Source organism: Lagopus muta, chromosome 15 (assembly GCF_023343835.1).
Source record: "Lagopus muta isolate bLagMut1 chromosome 15, bLagMut1 primary, whole genome shotgun sequence".
In the NCBI taxonomy this organism is placed as follows: Eukaryota; Metazoa; Chordata; class Aves; order Galliformes; family Phasianidae; genus Lagopus; species Lagopus muta.
Window position 1 is genome coordinate 12,248,760 of NC_064447.1, and position 22,939 is coordinate 12,271,698.

At 41.9% G+C, this 22,939-nt stretch overlaps 1 protein-coding gene across 12 annotated transcripts in view; it reads left to right on the forward strand.

Annotated features, from left to right (window-relative positions):
• The window catches only part of MAD1L1 (mitotic arrest deficient 1 like 1), a 320,154-nt gene that overhangs the window by 28,680 nt on the left and 268,535 nt on the right, over positions 1-22,939 (forward strand). For all 12 annotated transcript variants that reach the window (XM_048961389.1, XM_048961390.1, XM_048961387.1 and 9 more), the window contains exon 10: positions 6,169-6,255. In XM_048961389.1, the coding sequence (XP_048817346.1) occupies positions 6,169-6,255 (87 nt within the window). The remainder of the gene's footprint in view (positions 1-6,168; positions 6,256-22,939) is intronic.

Here is a 22,939-nt window from a genome sequence, read left to right on the forward strand (position 1 = left end):
TAATGCAGGGTGCTGTTTTTTGATTTGTAAGAAATTGTGTAGTGATAAGATGTGATCAAATGTGGAGCAGAGCGAGGTGGTACCGGTACTGGGCACTGCTGACTTGGAGAGGAGCAGTGCTGCTGTTTGGGGAATGTACTGTTGATAGAGGGATTTCTCTCTCCTTTTTCAAACAATAGTTTGAAAGAACTTCAAAGGCAGTGGCTGGTGAGGATTAGTAAGGACAATAGGCCTGTTAGGGCTCCTTGATAACCGACAAAAGGAAGAAGGGAAGACCTTAAGAACTGTTTATTTTCTTATATCGGAGAAACATAGGATACAGAATACTTAATAGCTTTACAGATATGCTCCGTGTTTCTTGAATTATATATTAAATGACTTATTCTTGGCTTTATAAACAGCTTCATTTTATGCAACTGTGCTAAAGACTAATTAAAATTCTTTTGTGCTGCGGCATGATTGAAATGTGGACTGTTGTCCCTTTTCCTTCCTTTGGGATAAGACATAGCAGTGCATGCTGCAAGGAGGAATTGATTTCATCTCCGTCATAATAGCAGAGAGATTGTTTTTATCCTCTTTTTTTATTTTGACTGAAGAGAGTCGAGACCAAGCCGTGACAAAATAGGCTTTGATTGGCTTGTAAATGTCAAGCATAAGTAAGAGCTTTAGAATCTATACAGTTTTTATTCATTACTTATTCTACAAATCATTAGCTTCTGTGCAAAACCCTGGAGAGTGGCAGCTGAATTGAGTGGAGAGCAAAACATGCTATGACTGGAATAAAACAAGTGGTCAGCTTCATGCCATAGGGTGAAACAGCAGAGCAATTACAGAACATCCCTGTGGGTTTGCACCACTGCAAATTGAGCTCGAGTGGGGAATCTGCTTGTTGTTATAAGAGCTCAGTGTCATTTGTTCTGTTTATCTAGTTAGAACTGTCTTCCTCATTAATCTTTCCTATTTAAAGCATAGCCAGTTCTGGATCTTGGTGAAGGCTGACGTTAGCAGAGTTCTTTGAAAGAGAACATAGAATTATTCACCCGCTCCCAAAAGAAACCAAAGCAGTGCTGTGGTGCTGATCTCCTATGGTAGGGGCAGCCTGGGCTTCTCACCATGTCTGGGGCCAGATTACAGTTATGTCTCACATGTGAGCCCCTGGTGCTTGGCCCACCTGGCTGATGGTGCCTGACTCAGGCTGTATCACTGTAAGCTCAGTGACAGCTTGAGGATATATTTTGATGAGAGCTGAGCTGGTTAACAGCTCTGTGTTGAAAGGTGTGATTTCAGCAAGCTGATTCAGAACTTCAGTGGCAGAAAATGTATTGAGCAAAGCAAGTGACTCCTGCTGCAATGGTGGCAGGCAATTAGACTTACCCTGCTGTGCTTCCCCAGTTTCACCCAGAGAAGAGAAGCCTGAAAGACTACAGTGATGATTTGGGTGAGCTGGATCCCTTTTGGAAAGATGGCTTCCCATAACTTTAGCACATTAATCAAACTCGACAAAATTGCTTTCGTTTCATTTGTGGCCTCTCTTAAACCCATAAATCTCACGTCGTGTGATACAGCCTGCGATGGCCTGACTTCTGAGTCAAGATTTAGACAAAGACAAAGCAATAATTTGTCTTAATTTCCAAATCAATGGGTTTGAAACTACTGAGTATGAAACTCCCTCTCTTTGAGGGCTGTTTCAGCCCTTCATGTGGCCGCATCCCATTATGCAGTGAGTGCTAACCAGATTCCAGTGGTGTGTTCTGCGCTTGCTATTAGAGCAGTAGGTAGGAATGAGCAGAATCTGGAATGTTAATGGCAGCCAAATGGTAAGGTGTTTGTGTTTCTAAAGTAGGAATGAAACATCAAAGATTAGTAGTTATAATGTTATATCTAAGTGTATTATCTGAAATCCAAAACAGTTTTCTCTCATTTTTTTCCTTTTTCAAGCTTTGGCTTGATTAGATTAATTACTAATTTTTCAGTTGTTTCAAAAGAAACATTAATAAATTGTCTTTGGAATCATCAAGACACTTAAACACTTAAAATGCTGCTTTAGAAAGAAGTTGTTCTGCTTCAAGTGGCTAATGGGTACATTTGCTTTGGTAAGAAGCAATTGAATTTGTTGATTCTTCTGCACACAAATATGATGTTTATCTTTTAAGTGAAGGGAACTCGCTTTCCACTTCTCAGATTTTCTATGTTTGTTTTTGACATAAAAGTATAAGCTTGCATTTCTTTGGGGGGGGACAGCATGCACTGTACCTTGCTTTTGTTGTTTTTGACAGCTCTTAGTGCCTTAATTCAAACAAATAAAGATAAACGATTGCTCTGCAATGCATTTTAATCAAGTGTTACTGCACACTAAATGTATCCTCATTACCCAGGAAATTTGAGAATTCAATTATTTTGTGTCCATCGTGTATGGTGGATTCCTGACCGTATGGTTTAGTGCAACACAGTTAGTAATAGAAGGAGGATAAAGGCATGAGAATGGTAGGAAATGGAGGCAGCTGCCTGGAGTGGAGCTGGAGAGGGCTGATTTGTTGTGAAACATCACTCAGAACTTCCAGGTGTGGACACGAGGTTTTAGTGGCTGTGTTTTCCTTCAGTGTAATGAAGAGAAGCCTGGGTCTGTTACCAGGATGGCGATGGGTGCAATGGGGAGAGGAGAGGGATGCTGTGAAAGGTTTGCTGCCAGTGCTTTGGGTTAGTTTGATTGAATGAAGGACTCTTTGTTGCTGTATTCTGACAAGGCTGTACGTTGTGGTTAATGTTCCTTGCTGTACCTTTTGAAAGGTGAGTCAGGGGCCTGAGCTGCTGCTGGACCTGCTGGTGAAGCTTGAGAAAAGCAGGCAGCAGTCCTGTAAACCTGAGATGCTGGGGTTGAAGCAGTTGCAGAGCTCGAGCAGACAGAGAGGGCTGTTGGGGGACTCGCTTCACGCGTACAGGAGGAGGCTGTTGCAGACATCTCACAGCCTTTCTAATCACACGGAAATATTTAAAGTAACTAAAATGCCTTTTCAGAATCCTTCTGTTGTTGTCATGTTATTGTTCTGTGTTTGTTCTTCAGATGCTGTTGCCTTTCTCTTGAAACAGCTGAAATTGTTTAAGAACAAAGTCCTCATGGGGAGAGGAGGCATTTGAAATCCTACTGTGCTTTATGTGCACCATAGAAAAGCATGTATGGTTTTATACTTTGAAGGAGGATGTTTACAAAATAAGGCATTGGTTTGAATTGAAGATAGAGCAGTTATGTTCTCACCTTCATTGCCCAATTCTCTTTGGTCGCTTAATGAAGACTTCTGTCTCTGGTCTTCATCAGCTAATTGTGCTTGAGTGTAAAGCTATTTGTGGATCCATCTAAAATGCTGTGCCAAAAATCTGGGGATGTTCCATCTCAGTTTAATGCAACTTAATAGAGACCCAACTCGGTGTCCTGTGTCAGTGTTGAATTGTAACTAGAGAAGTGTTTCAAGAGACTTCCAAAAATAGGTACATAATATGGTGTGTTATTAGTCCTTTATTTCCAAACTGAAGTTAAAAACCAGAGAAGATCTTGGTCCCCCACAAGGAATTGCCCAAGTGCTAATTTTTCTATTGAGTTTTGAACTACGGAAGTACAAGACAAAGATGTAATTCTTATGCCAGGTACCCAGCTGCAATCAAATCTGTTCATTTGCTGTGCATTTTGAAGCACTTTATAGAAGCAATGAGAGCTTGACATGCTAATAAATTATAAATTAAAATATAATCAGTTTTTTACTTTCTGAAACATTCTCATCTGCTTACTGAGTCGTGGTTTAATGTTACTTCAACAGCTGATTCTGGGTGCATAACTGTCAGTTCCTTGTGAAGTGGTAATAGGTCCTTAACTAAGACAGCTCAGCACAGCTTTCTAGCAAGGGTCTGTAAAATGCTGATGGTGTGCAGTACTAAAAATATTGCAGAAGCCATTTTCCATGTGGAAAATTAGAAAGCATAGCAGTGGGGACTTGAAGTTGAGAGCAAAATAAAAAGGCTTGTTTCCAAATTAGTCTCAAATGTTCACATTTGTTTGGGTTTTGATTTTATTTATTTATTTTTTTTTTCTTAAATGTTATTGTCAAAGGAAAGGTGGTGCCAGGCTGGGGTGGTGGGACAGAGGAGGAGAGTTCTGGCTTCCCAGAATAATGGGACCAGAGCCAGCAGGTGATCTACACTCGTTTGAAAACCACTTTTGTCTTTTGTTTTCAGTGTTATCTTGCTAATTACACAGCACAGTGTTCAGTTCTAATAACGTGCTGCTCCTGAATCCTGCCATTCCATGTGTGGTTTCGTACAGGATCTTGCATAAAGCCAGGCGTGCTTTAGGGGTTGCATGGGCTCCACCATTGCACTGAGGGAAGCTGCTTGCAGGGAGAGCACAGGGCAGTGCGTGGAGAAGCAGTTTTCCCACAGGGGATCTGGATGTATTTATGTGAAGGCAGGGTTTCAGTCTTCTCTGGAGTAGCAGCAGTGATGCAAGTAGTGTTGGTGAGCACCGCTGTCAGATTCTCTTACAGCAGACTTCTTGGCTTTTTAATCCAAATTAAGATATTGGTTGTTTCATAGGGAAGGGAGGGAGCTTTAATAAAGGTTCTCCACAGCTAGCCCATCAGGCAGGCACCTCAAGGCCAGAATGTGTGAAGTGTGCTGGGATAAAGGTGTATCTGCATGCAGCATTATTTTCAGAACCTCATGAAATCAGGGCTGAATGGTGGACGTGGTGCTTTGAAAGGCTGACCTCAGCTCTCTTCAGAGAGAAGCTCTCTTCAGATTGTAAGCACATCTGATTATATTTAATTGTGCCATTCCTCTACTTGGAACTGAGTAAATTTGGGTTTTGCTGAATTGTTTGATCGGGATGGGAAGTAGACTGCAGAAACAGGTTAGAAACCTCCTGGTGAAGGTGTTTGGTAACTGTGCACGAGGGATGTCTGTGTTCTGGACCATGCAACAAAATTCAGTTTTATGGAAATTAACTCTTCTTTCAATGCCCAGTGACTTTGTTTTCTATTATATCCATGCCACTCCACTTTTGTTTTTTTGAAGTCTGCAATGCCAGGAAAACATCCTCCAGAAATAAGTATAAGCCTAAAGCTGCCAATTGCTGGAACTTGGACTTGAATCTGATTGTTGATTTGAATTGCCTAACAGATGAGGATGATTTCTTTCAATTGGAGATCTGTCAGTAGCTATCATTACTAGAAATCTGCGGCTTTTATCATACTGTCTCATTTTACTATTGGATTAATTTCAGTTCTGAGTCCTAATACATGATGGTATGAATTGCTGAGTACATGAGAATAGAACTGAGGCAAATACACTTATCTGACCATTTAAAAATCTGTCCAATTATTTCATTGATGCAGAGACCAAACACTTCTGCTGGGAGGAGGCCCTCAATGCATTGCAAAAGAGATGCCTGGTATTATCTGCCAGATAAACCTGCTATATGTGGGTGAAGTTCAAGAGCCTTAGAATTACGCTTTTCAGAACCTTGTTGACTTGGCATTACACTCTGCAAAGGTTGTCTGCAGAAATCCCTGGGTCTGCTGGCAGATTCTTGGCAGACCAAGTGTGCCCAGTTCATTTCTTTCTGGTTGATGTTTTTGTTTTGTTTTTAAGTGCCTGTCGACTTTAGCAGGTGAAAGAGGATACTGTGGAAGGGGAAGCATTTATCCTTACCACATCGCTGTATATTCTTGTTAGAAATCACTGTGGGAAGAAAACATCTACTTAAGGAAAGAAAATGAATTAGATCTGCTTCTTGCAGATAGGTGATGAACCCAGGCTGAAATCAGGTTGTTGCTCCATAGATTGCTTTGTAAGGTATGAATGTTCATGTTGACCGCCTGCTTTGGAGAATTTTTTGGGTTTTTTTTGTTTTATTTTACAGTTTTAGAGTTGGTTTATGGGTTCAAGTGAATACTGAGGTGCTGTGAGTTGGGTGGTAATTACAGCGTACACTGATGGCTTTAATTAAACCAGCTTTGATGTATGTTGGGAGAAGGATGCAACCCTGTCATCCTAAGGGACTAGATAGCTTTGGCTGGTGAGATTTCTTCATCTGCTTTTCGTGAGACCTTTCTCATAATCATAAATGGAATGAAGTCTTTCAATCAGTGATGTGTTAAAAGTGTCTGTTTTGTTTTGTAGGACGCCTGATGATCTCTCAAGGCAAATTGTGGCCCTGCAGCAAAGAGAGCTTGTGCTGAAAGAGCAGAACTCTACCATCACAAACAGGTAAGTGGTACCAGTAGTGGATGCTGGGTAGCAAGATGCTGCCATATTAAGGCATGTGGAAAGAGAATAAAGACTTCAGACTGCAAGGACGGCTCTTTAGATTTCCCTGCTGCTCTGAAGAGCTTTCCATGCTATTGCTCTTTCCCATATTGACAAAGAGTTTTTTCCTCATGTAAATCCTAGCAGTATGAAAGAGACTAAATGTGGGAGGATGCGGTGAATAGTTTATCCAGTTTTATTTCATAAGCTGTAGTTTTTGGAAGGGGAGATAAGCATCTTTCCCAGACCACCACGTCACGAATGTGCAAAGCAGAGATCCTGGGGCAGGAGGGCAGTAAGAGCTGTAATTTGCCTACTTAGAGCACCAGTTTGTATAGATGTGTTGGATGAGCACGCCTGTAGTTTCGGTGGCAGAACACTGCTGCACTGTAAAAGGAGCAGTTGGTTTATAGAGCAGGGATATGTATGTAAAACTGGAGAGTGTCTGAGCCTTTGCACTGATGTGGGAGCGAGCATCTCCTGGAGGAAACGAATTTGTCTGCTGGAGCTTTACTTTCCAGACTGCATGGAAACACGTGGCATTTCTTAACGTGATTCCATCGTGTGCCAGAAAGCACTTCTCACCCTCAGCGCACGTCTTTTTCTGCCCTGATGTCTCTTCCTGTTTAGAAGCAGTACCTCCACCTTTGAAAATGGTGCTTGGGCAGCTTGCATTGCCAAAGCCTTGTCTAAGCTGCAGAAGCATGGTGAATTTCCACCTTTGGTGTAATGTGTTAAATATAAAGCAAACATGTAATCGAGCTCTGGGGAAGTGCTTTTATTTGTCTTGGGCTGTATTTGCATGTATGTCTCCTGAGATACGTGGTAGATTTTAGTTTGAGAGGTGGTCGTCTTATGGTCTGTGCCTTGTGAATGATGGGCAGAATTCAAGCAGGGTGTTAAAAGCTTTGTGTGCTGCTGCTTTTAAAAGCATTTAGTCGGTTGTAAAATTGTTAGCCAAGTGTAAACTGCCAGGAGTGCAGTGTTTGCATTTCTGTAAAGAGTTTTAAGGATGACAAAGACGTCACTAATATTAGAGGGAAGAAAAGGCATTTCATATATTAAAAGTGCACCAAGCAAATCTCTTGAAGTCATAATTGATCAAACAAAAGAACATCGGTAATGTTTGAGTTGTTTTTCTTCCCCACAGTCTGCTACTCACAGCCTGTCAGAGCAGTGTTTTTTCTGAATTTATTAATGGCCAAAGGGAATCATCTGTTGAAAAAGCAGCCTTTTGGTGCTGTCTGTTCATGCTGGATGTAATTGTGCCTATTTAGTTTAAAAGTAAAAACATGATTAAGATTACTTTTTGATTTCAAGTGAAATGGGCTGTAAAGCTGCTTAAATTAAAATTGTAGCATTTTCTTGATGAAATGCTCTGTATGTCATTTCCAAAACTAACAATTTTAGCTTTCTTCTGCCACATACCTTATTCTGCCTTAAAGTAGGCAATAAGATACAGTTTTTAAAACCTTTCATTACGGATGATTTGAAAGTTCCCGAGAGAAGGTCTTGAGTCTCTGGAAATAAAACGTTGTTAAGGAAGCAAATCTAATTTTCTCTTTTCCCTTGAATGACACCCAGATCCAGCTGATGATTTTCTTTTGTTTCATAATTGTGTGCAGAGTGGACTGCATATGACAGTAACTTAATATGTGACCATGACTCCCTCTAGTGATTGAGCCCTGCAGTGATTTGGCTTTCTATTGTTTTCTCATCTATAACTTCATTAGCTTCGAGTTGGGATGTGTTCTGTCTTCAGTGCTGATGGTTCTATATCTCACTTATAAATAGTTGGTGGTTATTTGTGTACAGAGCCATATGCAAGAGGAATTTTGCCTATCATACTAAGCTTTGATTAAACTTCTCCATTAAAATTAATGATTTGGTAGCTACTGAAGGAAACATCATCAGAAGTTGGCTTCTGAGTTTATTTCTGACATTAAAGCAGGGAATCAAAGATAGTTCTGGGTTACCTCTTGCTGCCATGCAAAGCTCAGTGTTCAGTAGAAGAAATTGGAGTGATGTTGCAGACTGAACTGTCATGAACAGTCTCTTTGCTTTTTTCCTTAGAGCACTTGCACTGAGAATGGATGGGATGTCTGGAGCACAGTTGGTCAGCAGACTTGCTTGCTGGTCGCTTAACCCAAATAACAGAGGCTGCGTGCAAACTGAGTGGTGTTTCTGGTCATCAAGGAGCACTTTGGCATAGGCAGAGGAGGGCCTGGTATGGTTCTTTGCAAGCTGAGTGTTCTGTCTTTACACTGCAGTTGTCCGTCTTCATTTTAATTGCTAGTGATAGCATCTTGCCTACATGTTAGCGTGGTGAGCACTTGCTACATCCTATTTGTGTCACAGCCTGATGAGGAGTCCTCAGTTTCTATTTGATAAAAGGAGGTGTTTGATAGTGAGACAGGAGTTGATTGCTAATGTGGCCGAACATGAGCAGGACTTGACTTCAAAAAACAAGACAGGCTTGGAAAAGATGGCATAAGGGATCAGATTGCTATGTAAGGTCCCTTCTCTTCCTATAGGACTGGAGACAGGTGTGTGGTTCAGCTGCTTCACAGTGTGCTTCAGGTGATCTAGAATGAAGGGTTATGGCATACGGTCATTCCTGTAATGCTGTTTTCCACAGGGCGTATGGCTTCATTAAACAGGTTGGACTTCACAATTGCTAGTGGATTGCTGATGGTCTCTTGTCTGTGTGCAGCACTGACACTGGACCAACAAGGTGTTGTGTAAAATACAAGGCAATGTGAAGTCAGTGCCTCAAACAGAATGAAGGGCACCTGAAGAAAGGGAGAGCAGCACTAAATCTTTGATCCTGATGCTGGGATCTTAGTGCTGCTAGTTTATTCCTCTCACCTGGTGAGTTTTGACATACAGTTTTATATGTGAAAAGGGATGTTTAGAATGTGTTTGAAATGATATTTTCTTTCTCCAAGTGCTCACAGAGTTCTCTTAAGAGAGATGGTTGTTTACACCTCTATTCGTATAAATCACGTAAAGTTGACTTACCCAAACAACCTGCTGTGTGTGTTATCGCTTACAAATGAAATACAAACCCAAAGCATTGAAGGCTAGGGGACAGAGATTGCACACTGAACAGAAAATGTTTTTAAGAGAGGCAGCAGGGACTTCTTTTCCAAGCAAAAAAGACAATGAGTGAGTAATAATAAGATTGGAGCCATTCGTCTCTGAGCTGCTGGCTCAGAAGCGTGCTGTAAATCCACTGCCCATCTTCTCCTTTCCTTGGATGTCCCATAGAGCGTCAGTCACAAATACAGATGGAGCCTGTCAGCCTTTTCTCCCCTAATCTTCTGGAAAGTTGGGCGGAAGTTTAATTACAGTGAAATGTCTTTTATCTGACAGCGAGAGGAGTGCTGGCTTTTTGATAGGCTTTATGAGTTATTTTGTGATCAAAAGAAGCACTTAATGTCTAATATAGGACAAGGTAGGGATTTTTGTGTAACTATATGGCACACTGCACCTTGATTTATACGTGGGGATGTATGCGTATCTAACACCAGACAAATGTTTATTCGTAATGCTTCAGGGCAATATTAACTGCTGGCAGGTTCTGTGTTCATTTAGAGCAATGTTATGAAAAAATGACTGGTGGGTATTGCTCTCCTCCTCAAAGTGAATCTTTCATGCCTTTTTTTATTCTGGAAAGTAGTTGATAGCGTCCCATTGAGTGACCTATCTTTTCAAATAAACATACTTAAACAGTAAGCTTCCAGGCTACATCTGGCTATTCATGATGATATTGAGTAGCTACAAAGCTTCCCTGATTTTTCTTCCCTCATGCAATAGTGAGTCTCTAGCAGGAAACAGGAAGGCAAAATAGCTTAGTCAAGACATGGACTACTTGCTTCTAATTCTCAGAATGTGGGATTTTGCCCAGAGCTCTGCTGTTGGTGATTTTTGTCTCTTTTTTTAAAGCCCAATTTCCTGAGCAAGTGAGGCAGTGTGCCTTACTGCTGCGTTTTGTGTGTGAAGGTATGTGAGCATTTCTGTGCCTGCTCTACTCTTTTGAAGTGGCTAGTTGTCTTCTGTCAAGTTTGGCATGTGGTACAGATCCCCAGAATAATACATCCCAGCAAGCTTAATGAAAACTGCTATCCAGCTACAGCAGGGGCATCTTTTTGCTGCAGTGTGAGGCTATCACCTTTTTAGGTGTCAGGGCTCTGCAAGTAAAGAGTTGGTGTGGGGAAAGGAAGTCTATTGCAGTAGGTATTCACCTTTGGAGAGAGAAGCCCATAGGAAACAGGGCAGCTTTAGTTCTGGAACTCAAGGAATTGCTCTCTTGTGCTGAAAAGCAATTATATAGAGAGAGCCTTAAGAGCAGTCTCCAGGGAACAGATGTAGCTACAATTTTACATCTTTTCAGCCTGGAGCTCTGTGGAGAATGTGCTGTGCAAACCTGCTAGAAACAAGTAGTATTTGGTTTCTTGCTTTCGGTTTGACTGTGCTTCTTGGAGACCAGGACGTGGAAGGAGGGTCTGCAAAATGCATCTCTTCAGTGCTCTGGTTGCTTTTAATGATTAACACGTTGCAAAAGCTATTTATCTCTGTTCTTTTTTTCTTCTTCTTGTTCCAGGGTTGTGATTGACTGTTGGTGTTTATGCTAGCATCCCTGTTGTTTGTGCATCTTTCCATTACTAGAATAAGCTTTTATTTGTTAGTGCTCCTCTGGAGATGCTGATTAAACATTCCCTCAGGTGTCCAGGTAGCAATTCATGTTATTGACCAGAAAAATGTCTAAAGTAAACATGTAATGCAGTAGGTAAACATGAATTCTGTAGCTCTTGCTAACTGCTGTGAAGTAGGGCCTGTTCAAATACTTGACAAAACACTTATGTCTGAGAAGTCTCTTCTTGGCTGGGATGTCTCGATTGGTTGATTGTATCTGCATGTGGAATCTGTTCAGCCCTGTGGCTGATTGCTTGTTTAACAATTTCGTGTCCAGATCGTGTCAGCAGCACTGCGTGTCGTCTTCAGACAGCTATTATGAAGATCTTTGTGTGTTTTCTTCTTAATGAGCTGTGTTTGTCCTTAGGCACGTGTGGGCTGTGGTGCTGTGTGGTAAGGGGGAGAAACTCCGTACTGACTCTGGGGGAGGTGGGTTCCACTTGCAAATATTTTTCCTAATATCCAAGCTTTACCACTTGTACAAGAGACCTGCTGTTGGATATGTTCAATCAACACGAGAAATGAACCGCCTTGTCTTCTTTAGCTGCGTAAGGCAAAAAGAAAAACCCCAAACTTGTCATAAATCAGTCAGCCCCCCTCCCCACCCAAAAGCAGCTTTCTTTTGCTGCTCTGAAAGTTAAATGACTAATGTGCATAATTTATTTGAGCATCTGTGCTAAAAACTTGCATACCAAGTTTGAGTTCAATGTGATCAACAATGGCGAAAATTAGGATTTATCATGGAAATGCTGACGGATGTGAACATGTGTAGGCTAAACCGGTGCCTGACAAACCTTCTTATTGTGCGATGCTAATGGTGAAACGCGGGGTGGTTGGTTTTTTTTTCTTTTTCCTGCTGTAATTGCATCCCCCCCCTCCTCCGTCTGCTTAATTTTCCCCTTTTCAAACGTGGTGAGTTGAGCTTCGTGTTTGGATTCCTATTTTATTTTTCTGAGCGGTGCAGCAGTACTGAGAGTGCAACAGAAGGTGGTGCCGGCAGCATTGCGCTGCTCGCTGCCTCCCCTCCTCCTGCTCCGCCTGCGCAGCCGGGCTGCTGTCACCAGCCTTATAAATTCTGGAGCCAATTAGCTAAAAAAATGTTGCGAGTGGAAAGGGAGGAAAGAAAAAGCTGCAGGATGGCTCGGTGTGAATGTGACTGCATCAAAAGCTCTTCCCCGGAGAGCTCAGATGGGGCCTCGCGCTGCAGCTCGGGGTGTTGGGCTGCTTCAGGAGGGAGTCGTTGGCTGGGAGGAGTTGAGCACGAGGAAAAGAAGCGAGGATTCCTGAGAAGCTGTGCTGATGGCAGAAGGCTGCTGGGTGGTGCAGGGGTCCCTGAGGGCTGCTGGGGCTGGGCAGGGCACTGTGCTGGTTTCTCCATCTGTCTCCAGGGGCTTCCTGTTGAAGCGGATTTCTTTATTTTCCTTAGTGGTTCCAAATGTCAGACTGGTTTAGTCCTTACGTGGGCAGCACAGGGGCAAAAAATCTCAGTGGCAATGGGACAGCAGTGCTGCACTGGAGAAATAGTCAGTCAGAGGAAGGTGTCACTCCCTGAGATGGGCTGGAATGGGAAAGGCAGGCCTTTGTGTCAAAGCTCATGCAAGGAGCTGGTGTTCTGTATTCAGAAGTTTTTCACCCACAGGGTGGTGAGGCACTGGAACAGGTTGCCCAAGGAGGCTGTGGATGCCCCATCCCTGCAGGCATTCAAGGCCAGGCTGGATGTGGCTCTGGGCAGCCTGGGCTGCTGGTTGGCGACCTGCACACAGCAGGGGGTTGGAACTGGATGAGCATTGTGCTCCTTTGCAACCCAGGCCATTCTGTGATTGTATGATATTCCCAGTTTTCAGTTGGATCTTTTTCCTGCTTCTCCCTCCCATTCATTCAGAAGGCTACTTTGTTTTTTTTCTTTCAAGACTTGTCCATAGAAATAGCAGCATTTTCTCCACTTAAAGTAGTGCAGTCTCTGGGTGGGAAAAAGGGAGGGGGAAGAAAGATGAACTCAGATTTCTGGTGTTGCTAACCAACATGGAACCCTTGTTCCATCCTGGTTTCTTCTCTGTGTGTTTTTAACCAGAGGTTGGCATCTGATTGTTACAGTTTAGTGGTGACTGGAGGCATTTTTAATACTTGGTTGTACCACAAGGACCAGATCTGAGATCTGGAAAGGGCCCTTTTGGGGCTGCATGGTTGGGCTTAGGAACTGGGCTTTGTAAGAGTACAGAATGGTGTTCTAGCAACATACAATTTCTTTTCTGTCATATTTTATGTATGTACTGTTTTTCTGCACATTTTCAATATTTAAAACAATGTTCACATATTCATAAGTTGTAAAATATGTTCTCACTGCTAAGATGTGGAAATTAGTTTAAAAAAAAAAAACCAAAAACAAAACAACAAAACCTCCAACTTTCCTTTTATCCAAGCAATAGAAATCCAATTCTTGTGGGTGAAATAACCACTGAAGAGGCTTTCTGTTTCTCAGCCAGAAAAAGCTTTTGAAATATTTATGGAAATAAACCAAAATGTGTCCCTTTCTGGCTGTACAAGTAAGGGATTATCAGATCTAGCCTATGACATTTGCAATGCATAGAGGCTGAAGCGTGTAATACTAATAGAGTGTATGTTTTAAGAAAGTACCATGATTTTGTGTTGTTTTGAAATGAGACTGCTGACAGAGTATTGCATATCCATGGATCAGACAAATGCAAGAAATGCCTCTTTTCCTGCAGCTTACAATGCAGGTAAACATTGTCATCCAGGCAGTGCATTAACTGGTTCTTGGAAACCAAATGTGCTGTTTGTGATGATGCATCTTAATCTTCTAAAAGAGCAAGACTGCAGTTGCTCATGTAACTGGGAACATGGAACAGTGCTGCCTGCATCCCCTTCAGCTGAAAGAATCTGAATCCTGTGGCATCAAGGACATAATTGCATCACAAGCTGTCTGGCTGCACTACTCGCCCAGTTTACTGAGTGAACTCGCTCATCTGGGTCTTAAGCCTTGGTTTTTCATTCTGCAAGTCTTGTAGTGGTGTAAGAATTGGAGCTGCTTGAAATCAGAGTGCGTTTTCATCATTCAGAGAAGAATCAGCAGATCAAGGTTTGTAGGGAGAAGTAATACCTTGCATTAGTCCAACTGATAAGATTAGAAGGAAGATGTGTTTGAGCACACGGCCAATGCTCAGATCTGATACAGACACGGAAGCCTTCAAGCTAAATACGGGTTGAGAACAAATGCTCTGAGTTCAACTTGATTAAGACAGTTTGAGAGAGAAGGTAGTGGGCACATGTGGGATGTAGGGGATGTCAGAAGAGGTGCAGAAAATGCTGTTTTCGTCTATGAGAAACACTCTGAGTTGTTCTGATGCACGACCAGGTATATGTACTATGACAACACATTAATAGTATGAACTTCCTCCGCGTGGAAGGAGCTTAAAAGCAGATACAGTGCCTATCGTGTTTTTGCTGAGGGCATATACCAATAAATACTGTGATTCACTGACTCAGCACTAATATGTCTGACTGGCAATTAAGGGGCTAGAGCTTCAATTCTATATTAACCAAAAATCTTATTTTTCTATACTGTCAATAAAATTTCTCTGTCATATTGTTGACTTATCTCCCCTGGGCACTCAGCTGCAGCAGCAAGTCTGAACCTGCTCTTACAATGGCTGTTGAATGAGTTTAACTTCATTTGTTCAAATGTGTTCCAGGATGAAGCATGTTTCCTGAGATGCAGTATTTCTGCTTTGGTTCTCATGGTTACTGCAGGCTGTGCTGATGCTGGGAAGGTCCAGCTATTGATACCTGCTGGGATGGGCTGCTGGTTTCTGTGGCAAAATTGGTCGTCAGTTTTAAATAACTGCTCAAACTTAATAGGGCAGAATAAAGTGGTTTGTTTCTTTTATTAGATAAGACACGATATATATATATATAATGTATATTTGAAAGTGTACCTGCTGGTTACCTTTATGTAGAATGGTGGTAAGTCTTTAAGTGGCCTATTTTATAGCAACTTAATTTCTTCTAGCAGTACACTTGTTTTTCCTCCCCAGCACCCTGATGATATCCAAAAGGAAAAAAATGCTGATAATAAGAGCTGTGGTTGTATCAAGAAAAGCAGCAGTAAGATGGCCAGGGGCAAAGTGTTGCCTAAAAAATTCTTCATGTTTTTAAGCTAATTACATTTTATATTGCTAGTGACCTTTTGGAAGCCTCTTATTTGCGTGGATTGCAGATGCCTCCAAAGGAAATGCCTTCATACACAGAGAAAGTGCATTCCAGTCATCTCCTCAAACCAGAACACAGTTCTACTGTGCACAATGTGCCACTTTCTGAAAGAACTTTGTGGGGTGGTTATTCTGAATGGCTGGAGAGCTGTCTCTGACATAGGAGGGACACTGAGATTGAGCTGTCTTACAGGAGTTCTTGAAGGTGGGAGTTCTGTGTATAAACTGTGGGGTGGGGACACTTTTGAACTTACAGAACAAGCATCATTAATATTTTAAGTCAGAGAAAACTTAAAATTCATGCCAGATCCCTTGGGAAATTTGTGCCTCGGTGGCAAACTTGTGAATGAGAATGTGAGCCTTGTTTCAAATGTTCCTGCGGGTATAAAGCAGACATCTCTCGGTTCTTGCAAGATTTTAATATGGAATTTTTTTCCTTTGTCTTAAGATAACTCGCTGCTTCCTTAAATTAATGCAGCTGTTCTTGAATGGAATACAGGAGAGAGGCTGAAGCTTCAGTGGTTTTTCTTTCTCTGTCCTTGGAGACTTTTGTCCAGCTCTTGAATGAGAAATGAAAGAGAGAGAGGATAGGAGCAGCTCTTGTGGATGCTGCAGCTGTCATTGAGGCTGGCAGAAGTCAGTGTCCTTCGCCTTGTAAACCCAGCAGTCCTGGTCAGACATCATCAGATTTCATTGGTTTTGATGTTTTAAAAATAAATTGAGTGGCTTTGATTGACATCTTTTGTTAGCGTGTGCAGACCTCAAAGAAGTTCCTCGTGTCAGTAGAGAACTAAATCAAGTCAAGGAGGCAGTGCAGGTGCCACCACATTTGATCAGCCAGGCTACTTCTTTATTTTTTGTTTCCACAGTTCCAAAGTTCCTTCAAAGTTCCTGCTTTGAATAGAGATAAGAGCAGCATTGTCTCTGCTGCAAGATATTAACCTATGTTCTAGGGATGTGCCCTGTTTAGAATAGTGTTTGGGGCCTCGTGGGTTTGAATCCCAAAATGAGGTGTCCGTTATTAACCATGCCTCCAAATGCAGAAATTGATTGTATCAGAGACAATTAAAGCTGACTGTATCCAGCCCACTTCCTTTTGTTTGGTTCAGACATTAATCTTTCTAACCAACCATCCAAATCGCCACCTGTTTACAAAAGGGTGTTTTTTATTATTTAAGAGGGAAGATACTACTCTGACTTACACTGATACAGAAGCCATTTATGTATTCTCATTCTGGGGTTTATAGAACCGTGTGCTCCTGGCTGCCTCAGGAGAGGCTTGCATGCAGGTCAGGTGGGGTGCAGGAAGTTTGAGAGAGCAAAAGGAGTAGGGCAGGGCAGACAAAACAGGATTTGTAAAACCCTTTTTTTCCTGGGGGGGGGGGCTGATGCTTGAGTGGCTGCATATTTCCACCTGGCTCAGAGCAGATCCTCTCTGAAGCCTGATAAACTGCTACTTGTGCTGTTTCTGAGTGTGCAAGGGTATGGATTGCTGCTTATGGTGTCTGATGTGGTACTTTTGTAAAGCATTGCAGCTATTTAAGGGAAACAGGACCAGGATGGGATTGGAGCTGAGGAGCCAGCTCAGACTGGGCTGCAGGAGTGTTCAAAACTCAGCATGCCTTAGAAGCAGCTGAAGCACAAAACTTGTATGGCATTGAGCAAGTAAGTGATCTGTCCTGGCTTGTGGAAGTGATAATGAACAAGGCTTGTGCTCAAATTTGCTAAAACCTGTCTATGTTGCTGCTTGTGCAGGGCTTTCCCAAAAGTGCTATTCTTATCATTGGCAGCTCCTAAAACGTTTTTGTTTATACCTCAAACAGGCTGTTCAAATGTTGTCATTCTGCTTCCCGTTACCATGTTATGAAGCAGATGCTTTTTTTGTTGTTTCCATCAGCTCCGTGTCCCATTGATGGAACAGCATCTCACTAAGACTGTTGTGGGATTCCCCTGATGTGGTGGAGGAACTCGGCAGCGTTATGTGGCTCTGGGATGACTGCCCTGCCATGGGCTTCTGCATGCTTAGTGCACGTAGGAGCAGCAGAGGGTAGGAACAGTTGTGAGAACAGTTTTGTTTTTGCACCTTGACAAGAATCTGTCACAACAACCTAAGTTTTACATCTGTGTTAATTTACTGTTTTGCCTCACGTGCCTTGATGGCAAATAATCTGAATGAGAGAGTAAGAAAGATGGGGCGAAATACAGAGCAACCTGAAAATCATGTTGTAACCCTGTCTTCCTCAGCAGGAAAGGGGTGGAGTGTGAAAGGAAGAAAGAAAGCACATCACTACAGCAAAACCAGCTGCAGCTGAGCGAAGCCTGATAGAAGAGATGAGTAAATTATCAATATTTCAGATTGTTGCTTTTCTAAACAAACGTTAGAAAGTGAGAATGAAAACCTGAGGAAACACCATGGAAGAGTGTGTGCTAATGTCTCCCGAGTCCCTAGCTGATAGGAGGAAAGGATGTTTGAATTTTAAATGGATTTAAATTCTTTTTCATTTTGTGGTCCTTGCTGTTCTGTGTATATTGTCCCTGGGAAGTGAGCAGAGAATAAAACTCCTGTATTTTTATGCTTGGCTGGTTTTAGTGTTCTCCTATATTTTTCAGCTGTAAATGTTGCAGACTTTATTACATTTAAACTGGTTTTAATGTAGTAGGTCATAAAACCTAAATAACGAGAGGCAGTGTCCACTGCAGGTGTTTTTAGTGCAGAGAAGATGCTTGGGAGTCACTGAAAGACTTAAACTGAAACTCCAGGATCATCATCTTAGTGAAGACAGTTCAGAAATAAGAAACCTGTCACGGCTGAGAATGAATTTCGTTGTCAAAAATTCCTCCTCCTCCTTTCATCTGAGTAGCTGGTTTATGCTTTGAGACATCAGCTCAATTCTGAAGGGAGAAGAGAGGCTGCTTCATAAAAAGGTTCAGCAAATCCTATGTATGTAGCAATGTGATGTAGTTACATACGTGTATTTTGTGTGTAATAGCTGAGGCCCTTTGGAACTGGCTGCTCATTTGTAACCAGGAGCGTGTAAAGGAGCTGTCACTGAGTTCTGAGCTGTGAGAGACGTGTGTGTGCCAGTGTTATTCCTGCAAGCTCTAAGCCACTGATGAGGTTTTGCTGCTTTTCCAAGAGGAGCCAAATGATGATGACTGCTTGTCTGTGCCTTCCTACCTCTCTTCTGAAGCAAAGGCCCTTCTTAGGGGAGAAACATATGAGTGTCAGTAGATCAGAGGCTCTGCCCAAGCCAAACGTTGTAATTACAAGCAATTCTGCTCTATTAATTGTGGTTACTTTTTCTGCTGTGATACATATGATCCGTACTTTAGAGATTTCATCCCTCTGTTTCATGCAGTCAGTTACCTCCCCCCCCATTGTAAAACTAAAATAGCTTCAAGAGAGATGTTATTGGTGTGTGCTTTCATGCATATATTTGACACTTAACTGTTGAATACATGGCTTTGGAACTTCCCTTAGAGAGGAGAAAGCTTGGTCTCTGTGATCTCCATGTGGGTCAGAACTTTATTAAATACCTCTTGACATTAAAACTGCTTAAGAACTGGTGCTCGTGGTGTTGTCTGCTAGTTTAATTCGCTGATTTCACCACAGCTTAGTGGATGTTAAGTGCTTTTGTAAAACATTTATGGTGATTTCTGTGAGTGTTAACTTCCAGCTAATAGATGTCACCAACTTTTATCTCCTAGCAGTGACTCTGTACCAAGCTGTGCATTCAGCACAGAGACAGAACCACAGAGGGGAGCTGGAGACAGGCCAACCCTTCTTGGAGCCTTCACCATATCAGAGCAGGGACTGTCTGGTTTGCTGCTGCTTCTTTAAAAAAGAAAACGAAGCAAGAGAAATTAATGTCAAATACTGAAACAATGCCTTTAGATGGTCAACACATGTTTTAAAACTGACACTTGATTATTTTGCAAGTTGTTAATGAATAGGCAATTAGAGCTTTTAGTGTTTTTCTGGGCCATCATTTCTGGGACTGCTTAAAGCCTGGTGTCTGCGAAGGCACGGTTCGTGTGTCAGAATCCTGTCTGCAGACCTACGGCCTCAGTGTGAAATTTAATGGCTTTACAGGCTGCCAGTGATCTTTGTGATGAAATAAAAGCCTGCTTTAGGTTTGTGCAAATGGTTTAATGGTCGTATTTAACACTGTTCTCTGTACACACTGTACACTTACTCTAGTAATTGTATTATTGCATCTGTTTGATCACCCTGGCAATCAGAACGTGCCGTTTTATCAAGGTTCTCCTTTATAAATATGGAAGCTAGGAGCTTACTATGCAGATTGGTTCTGAGATTATGTAAATCCACATCCAGGATTCTGGTAATTTAGGAAAGAAATTATTTTGTTATACCTTTGGTAACAGCAGCCAACCTGTGTTATGTAGCTTCTTTAAAGTAAATGCAACACTGTAATGTGGAAAAACATTCAATTGTTTTTTATGGTATTTCAGACATTCTTATGCATTTAAGTGTTGTTAAGGTTTCTATTCCTGTGTTAGAGATTATTTTGAAATAGAGGATGGTAGGCTTATGTGTCTGCATAGGTCTGTCTTCGAGTAAGTTACGTTATTTAGAAAATAATCCTCTATTTTGAGAACTTGTTCTTGCAGAAATGAGGATAAAGTGATGTCAGAACCTCCTTTTCTGGTGCTGGGTGAGTTTTGAATTTCAAGCAGTGACCTGTCCAGCCAGCTGTGGGGTTTGGTGCATTTCCCACCTTACACAGCTGTGCCTCTGGAAGTGCCTCTGTGTGCAGAGGTGGGCTCTGCAAAGCAGAAAACTCATGGAATTGGACTGGAGTCACATCTCTTCATCTGGGAACTCAGTCCAGCACTCAGATTCTTACCTTTTTCTCTTAGACCAAACTGGAAAGGAGAGATGAGGCTTGAGTTAAGCCCAGGTGTGTATAAAAGGCATGAGAATAATGTCTTATGCAGTACATATTTCGGCAAGATGAGTTAATGTATTTTACTGCTCCACAGTCACAGATTTCACTCAGGCTCTTTTCTTCTTTGCCTTTAATTTATATTCACAATTTCATCTTTCTCTTTTTCTCATTCTTTTTTTTTTTTTTTTTTGCCCCTTTTTTTTGTAGCTGCAATACTCTATACGATCTCTTTGAAATAAGCTATATCTCATATAGAAATTACCAGCAGGGAGGCCATTGGATGAGGAGTAGTGTTCATTTCTCTGCTGTGCAGGGTAATGATTTCCTGCTTCCAGGAGCAGGAGATTAAAATTCTAAGGAGAGGATTTGCCCCTTCCTCTTGCAGCAAGCCCCTGTGCCAGGGCTCAATCACTTCCTCTGTAGCAGCAGGAGCAGAGGTAATGTGATGCTGTGGTCATTCAATCACTGCTAGAAATGCTTTAATCTCTTCTATTCTGTCTGATAAATGCTTTCTTCTATGTTATGAATTGCAGATTTCTAGTGTTCCTATTGTTGCAGGGATTGGGGAAGAAGAGAGATCATCCTGTCCAGTTAAGTGTTCAGTGATGATGCATTCCTTTATTCCCAGAGATACTTTGAGATTTAGTTAAAGTGCAGTTTTGGGAAGGGCAGAAAAAGCGTAAGAAAGAAGGTGGCTCTGTCTGTTAAATCACACCGCTGTTTGTAGTTCCCTTAATGGGGACAACTTGTATTCAGCAAGTGACTTTTATTTTCAGAAGCAGGTTGGAGATGGAGCGGTTTCTGCTTCAGCTTGTGGTCTTTGCTGAGAATAAGCAGGATGCTCTGCGTTAATTAGGGAGATGAACTTCTGACCAGTGCAGCCACTTCCTTTGTTGTGTGAGCCACAGGAAAGTGAAGCTGTGGTCGCATCAGATGCCAAGTGTGGCTGAGGCAGCTCCCAGAGCCATCTCCAATTTTGACCTATTTGTTCCTCTTCACTGCAGCAGTTGCACAGAACTGTAATGGATGCGTATCGACTTTGCTGCTTTATTTTGCTCCCTTTGCTATATTGACATGAGTTAATAGGGCAGAAGCAGAAGACAGACGGTGTACAAAGTGGAAAGAGATTTTGTGTCAATAGGGATTGTAAGATAAGAAATACAGTATTGAGGGTGAGCTCAAAGAGAGCTAAAAGCTGGGCAAAACACTCGGCGTGCCTGCAGGAGAAAGGCAGTGACCCAGAGCCATAAACCATTTTTTGGCAGAAAGGTTTTCTTGTTTCCTGTGACTCATTCTGGGATGCTGGTCATTGGATTTTTCTCAGCACTGTCACATTGCTAGAACTCTGGGGTGGTTGTCTTCTGTAGTGCTGTTAGTGTTTTACGGTATCAGCTTTACAGGTCTTTGCTTGATTGGTTGATAATATTATTAAAGGAGAGAGCATCCATTTGTAATGGTAGTGCTGGGTCTGTCTGGTCTGATTAGGCACACAAAAAGTGAAAATGAATGTTCCAAGTGAAATTTAGGCTTGAAGGTGATTGGAAGTGGAAGGCAGAACAAATTCTGATTGAGTTATGAGTTCACCAAGACCCAGAATGATGTAGTTCATATAATCTATGTAATAAATGGATGCATGCTAAAACAGGTTACTGAGCACAGAGCCCCTCGGAAGGATACTCTGGCTGTATTCCTGCATGAAGAAAAATATTTCAGGTGTTCTTGTGCTGATTGGTTCAAAAAAGCATTCTAGTATATAGCAGTAGTTTGAACAGGTAAATAAATACTCTCATTGGTACTGGGAAACAATTTGAAAGTGATGTACTGCTGCTGTACGGTGCATTGTCAGATCCTTGCTTAGCATGTTGCTGAATTATAGAAAAGCTACTGCCGTGGGCAAGGAGCAGCCCTGGATAATAAATTGCAGCAGGTATTTGGAAACCAGCTAAATATATGTTTGCTGGAAGATGAAAGGAAGCTCTTAATATCTCTTACAATTATGTGCTGCTGGCAAAGTTATTTACGTGGTTTGACAATGAAGAAATGAGTAGGTTAGTTAATTGTTGGGAAGACAGAAAGAAATGAGTGTTTAGACCAAGTTAGATTACGAGTGGATGTGTGCACTTGAGACAGGAAAACAACTGCAAAGGTTGTAGGGAGAGACCTATTTACTTGGACAAGCCTTCAGTTAGCTCTTGCTTGAGAACTATTTGTATTTTTTTTAGATGTTCTGTTATTTTTGCCTTGTTAATATTTGTGTCATTGTAGCTGGTTTGTGAAACGTGAACACTGCATACATTGCTAAAGGAGCTCTGCCCAGCTGGGCTCATAAAGCTCTTCTGTTTTTGCTCTGGGCCCGGGTGGAACCAGAGCAAAGAATAATTGTCATTCAGTGCATAGCAGGCTAAAACAGGGGAACTGTGCTATGAACTACTGGTGATGTCAGCTGGAGGGCTCACCGGGGAAGATAATATTTTCACTCTGGGGAGAAGGGAAAGAAAGGGAACTTTGTATTCTTTCTGCTTGGAATGTTGTTTGTTAAAACGTTTGCGATTAAACATAACAGCATGTGAGTTTTTTGCCTGGATGTTGTGGAGGAAATCCACTGATGAAGTATGTGGCTATGTACGTGGGTATCTTGGTGAGGCTCTGTCTGATGCTGGTTTTGAAATGAGATCTTCACAGGTTGAACTAAAGGCTTTAGTGGCAGTCGCTTTTTGGGCTGCCTTTGGTCTCCTGCAGGCATTTATTGCTGCTGGGGAAGCAGCATGTGGAACTAGTGTATATATTTCTTTTTTAAAGTGAAGAAGTGGA